Source organism: Mesoplodon mirus (assembly GCF_964341445.2).
Source record: "Mesoplodon mirus genome assembly, chromosome: 1".
In the NCBI taxonomy this organism is placed as follows: domain Eukaryota; kingdom Metazoa; phylum Chordata; class Mammalia; order Artiodactyla; family Ziphiidae; genus Mesoplodon; species Mesoplodon mirus.
In genome coordinates this window covers 24713208-24718047 of record NC_138976.1, presented here as the reverse complement: position 1 = coordinate 24718047, position 4840 = coordinate 24713208, and the positions used below count along the sequence as shown (strand labels likewise).

The window sequence follows — 4840 nt, the reverse complement described above, 5'->3', positions numbered from 1 at the left end:
GACACTGGAGTCCATCTGATAACCCCCAGGCACACACATGTATCCAGTGTATAGATGAGACTGCCAAAGGCAAGGGACTCATTCAAGGTCACACACAAAGTTGGTGGCTGTGGAGGGGTGAGGCCCCGAATCTTCTTTTTATTTAAAATTTTAAATATTTTATTATCTAAAGTTATACCCAAAATTATGCTTCATTTTTTCCTATACTAAACTATACACTTTAAGTCGAGGACATTTTTAAAAGCAATACATTTCAGAAATCCTGGAAGAAATTCCACTAGCTATAAGTTATTTAAATATTGCTTATAGAAAGTATTAAAGAACCATGTAAACAGCATACACCTAAAGAGATGAATGCTTAACATGAGTACAGTGTTTTGCATTCACTGATAATCTAAGGGTCAATTTCTAGATGTTTCTTTGTCTTGTATGCTTCATTTGTTTTATCAGCAAGCAAAGGCCTATAAGGGATGGCTTCACTGCCCCTCAGACTCAGGTCCATCTTCATCTTGACTAATCTGGAAGTAGCGAAGTTCGTTAAGTCTCCTCAACAGATGCAACCCCCGAAGCTGATCACCAAGATTGTTCTTTTTAAGGTATTTCTTGGTAGGATATTTCAAATACCTTTTAGAGAATTGTTCCTCAGAAACAACCATGATTTTATTCTTGAAGGCTTTAATGTGAACAACAGTCCCAAGATTTCCAGTTTTTCCTGGAAAAACTTTAACTTTCTCACGTAGAAACTGTTCAGAATTTCCAGAATCAAAAATTCCATTTTCGGGCTTCCCTGGTGGCGCAGTGGTTGAGAGTTCGCCTGCCGATGCAGGGGACACGGGTTCGTGCCCTGGTCCGGGAGGATCCTGCATGCCGCGGAGCGGCTGGGCCCGTGAGCTATGGCCACTGAGCCTGCATGTCCAGAGCCTGTGCTTCTCAGAAGCAGAGGCCACAGCAGTGAGAGGCCCGCGTACTGCAAAAAAAAAAAAAAAAAAAAAAAATTCCATCTTCTCCTGGATGAGTAAGATCCAAACTAAACTTCCAGGTTGATTTCTTAGGCTTCTTGTCTTTCTCCGGCACCATCTTGAAGGCTGGCCATGCAATTAGAGAGCAGCCCTGAGTCTTTTGACTTCTAGCCTAGTGCTTCTCTGAACCAGGAGCCTCATGATGCAAAGTGTTATCACCTAGAAGCTCTGGTGCCCAACTGCCTGGTTTCAAACTGCTCCTACCATTTCTTATAGTTCATGGTCACTATCTCCCAGGGGATTTTGTGGAGACTGAAAAGCACTAGGTAGTGCCTGCCCTGCCAGCTCACTGAATGTTAGCCATTGTGACTGGTATCAGAGAGGGAAGGCACTGTTGCACCCATGTTATTGCTGGGGAAGTTTAGGCTCAGACTTACCCTGGTACCAGAGCCAGGACTTGAACCAGTGCTTTTCTGACGAAGGCAGGCCGCCTCTCAGAAAATAGAAAGTACCAAACAATGTTCAGATTTGACCATTACTAACAGTATACCAGACTCCAGGTTCATTTCGTGCACTTGTGTGTAGCCTACAGGGGGTAGTGGGGGCACAGCCCAGGTTTCCTGAGGATGGATTCAGGAGGAAATCTTCAAAATGAGACCTGAAAGCCCCTTGCTGAGAAGTGAGGTGTCTACCAGGGCACGTAACTCACCGGCCAGCCAACCTTGCAGTAGCGTTTTGGAAAAGTCGTTTATGTTCATTATAGTTTGGGATTTGGGTGGAAAGCCTGTTTCAGTTCTGGGGTTTTGCTCTCCTATCAGGCCGGCTGCAGGCCCAGACGGGCCCCTGCTGGAAGGAAGTCAGCCCTCCTCCCGCCAAGGAGGAAGGGCCCTCCCGCCTGTGGTCGGTGCATTGTACTTGCTGGGTTCCAGGCTGTCAGTCTCACGGAGAGCTCCCGGGATGCTTAGCCTGCAGATTGTTTTGTTAGGTTTCTCCTACAACTAATTTGGAAATTACCCAGCTACCCACAGCCTCTCCCAGGTGTTCTGTAAACTACAGGCCTGCTCCTGCAGCTTTCGCCTTGGTGGGACCAACGCTGGCTGAAGCTGGGAGGGTCAGGGTGGAGTGATAGGAGGGTGAAAAGAGGCCCACAATGGTAGAGCTCATTTTAAGCAACAGCCAGTCCCCTTCAGCTTTGGCACTAACCATCCTACTTTGTAGGATCTGACGCAAGCAGATCCACACACTTTGCAGACATTATCTTTAAGCCTTACACGCCCTGTGGAGGTAAGTCAGGGGCGTGTGGAGGATCCACCCTACTTAGAGGCCCAAAGAGAGAGGATTTCCCCAGAGCTGCAGTCAAAACCAGCACGCAAGTCTCCTGATTCCCATATCCAGGAAGGAAAAATCGTCACGTTTGATTCATTTTGCTGTGAACTTTGTTACACCTGGGTTGAATCCCGCTTAGGCGAAGGTCTGTGACCTTGAGCTTGTCCTCTTTTCTTGGACCTCAGTTTTCTCATCTGAAAAAAAAATACACCTGAAACCTGCTACTTCCCAGGGCAGTTGTGAATATCCAAAGGATAGCATATGTGGAAGCGCTTGGTACACCCTGAACACAGCCTCTCTTGGGTAATGTCAGGGTTACCTTAGTCAGCGGTGCCACGGCTGAGCCACTTGAAGCTGGTGTGGTGAGAGCCCTGGACAAGGGCCTAAGATGTTAGCTCATTGTACAACCGTGGAAAGTTACCTTCTCTGGTCCTTGGTTTTTCCTTCTATAAAACAAGGGTGGGACTAGATAACCTTTCAGCTGTATTTTATTTTTTTTTAATAAGAATGGCAGGGCTTCCCTGGTGGCGTGGTGGTTGAGAGTCCGCCTGCCGATGCAGGGGACACAGGTTCGTACCCCGGTCCGGGAAGATCCCACATGCCATGGAGCTGCTGGGCCCATGAGCCATGGCCGCTGGGCCTGCGCATCCAGAGCCTGTGCTCCGCAACGGGAGAGGCCATGACAGTGAGAGGCCCGCGTACCACAAAAAAAAAAAAAAAAAAAAGAATGGCAAAGGAAATCTCAAAGGGAAAACCAAGAATCAATTTTTTCCTGCCCCATAAGGGTCACCTTTATTAGTTAGGATGCATTTGGCTGCAAGTAACACAGAACCCAAAGAAAAGAGGCTTAAACTTAGAGGACGTTTGTTATCGCCCACAGGTATAAGGAATTGTTCCAGGGTTGGTTCTTTCAGCAGCTCAGTGATATCATCAGGCCCCCAGGTTATTCCCACCTTTTGGTGGGAATCCTCAGCAGGTTGGCTTGTTCTCTTAGGCTGGTACCCTCCGAGCCCAACATGTCTGTCACACTTCCAGGAGTCACACTCTAACAACATTAAGAGGAAGAAAATGGCTATTTCTCTCCCCCTGTCTCTTTAAGAACAAAGAACTATTTCCCAGAAGCCCTGAGCAGACTTTTCTGGACATCTCATTGGCCTGGAAAGTATCCTGTGCCTGTTTCTCAATAATCACTGGCAAGAGTGATGGAATCATCACCACGTTTACCTTAGACGAGTCCAGATTGAGCCGGTGGATACTCCAAGGGGTGAGACTTCCCCTAAAACACATGACCAACTGCAACCTGAACAAAATCAGGGTCTTGTGAGCAGAGAAGAAGGCGGGGGTGGGGGTGGGGAATGGCTGGGTAGACAACTAGCAGTCTGGCACAACTTCTTCTTGAATATGCCAGAGAGTGTATTGTTTTACTTCTGTCCAGAGTTGTCCACTATATGGCCGTCCTCCAGATGCTCCATCTCGGCTCTACCATCAAGACCCCTGTGCCCAATCCCCATGATAAGACATTGTTCTTTCTTTTGAGCACGGGTGCAGGAAAAATGTGGGCACACCCCACTTCACACAAGGTTAATTATGAAGCTTTGATGAAATTTAGGATAAAAGGAAAGTGATACATGGGAGGGGGAAATTTTGAAAGTGCTCATATTAAGTATAATTTTCTCATAGTGTAAGAAACCCTTCACGGGGCTGCACACGAACATGCCATGCTCCTAATCTCACTCCCTTGTCCTGAGGTCTGGACCTCTGCGAGAGAGTGACATGATCTGTTGATGTTTGAGCTGAATCATACATTGGCTGCTGTGGGGAATGAGTGAGGAGAGCAATGGAGGGAGCAGGGATCCCTGTTAGGAGGCTGGTGCTGTGATCCAGGAGAGGCATGATGGGCCTCCTACTGGGTTGGTGGCCTTAGACGTGCAAATGGGGTTAGGGGGTTCCTAGAGAGCTAATAATGGTCAGAGCAAATTCATGGTGACAGGAACGCACAGGGGTGTCTGGGAACAGCAAGTGGGGTGTTGGCTGGAGCCTAGATGTGTAGGAAGGGCAACTATGGGAGATGAGGCTGGGAAGAGAGTTGGCATGAGGATAATGGAGGGCCCCAAGTGCCAGGTGAGGAGTTTGGGCTTTCTGTTGCAGACAGCAGGGAGCCTGCCCCCATAGGACTGGAGCTCAGCTTCAGGGAGTGAGGCTGGCCATGGGGGCAGAATGGAGGGAGGAGGCAGGAGCATCCATGGGGAGGGCTTGGCCAGCTACTGGGGGTTGAGAGCAGAGGCAGGAGTTAGGCTCTATGAGGCTGTGCTTCTCACACGTTATCTCTGGTTGTTGAGTGCCTCCACGCATGAAAAATCATAGCTGGGGCTCTGCTCTGCCCACACTCCTGGGAGAAGCCGCTCCAGGTTCTCAGGTAGTGAGATAAGCTGGTGCTCTGCGCCAGGGCTGAGATCCACCCTGATTCTGCCTCTCAATCCCTTCCTCACCCTGGGAGGGGCTGACAGTTGATCCCCAGGGCCTCTCTGACTACATGCTTCTGCACCAGGTTAACC

The 4840-nt window shown here is 48.7% G+C and overlaps 1 protein-coding gene across 1 annotated transcript; it reads right to left on the bottom strand.

The window, feature by feature from the left end:
- Positions 1 to 476: 476 nt before the first annotated feature.
- LOC309806700 (ribosomal protein eL22-like 1) lies at positions 477 to 1139 on the bottom strand (the record flags this gene model as incomplete). The annotated part of the gene is made up of 2 exons (XM_082625643.1): positions 981 to 1139; positions 477 to 787 (listed from the first exon to the last, which is right to left on the bottom strand). Exons 1-2 carry the CDS (start codon positions 1075 to 1077, stop codon positions 477 to 479), a joined length of 408 nt encoding a protein of 135 aa, XP_082481769.1. The 5' UTR covers positions 1078 to 1139.
- Between the last annotated feature and the right edge of the window lie 3701 nt (positions 1140 to 4840).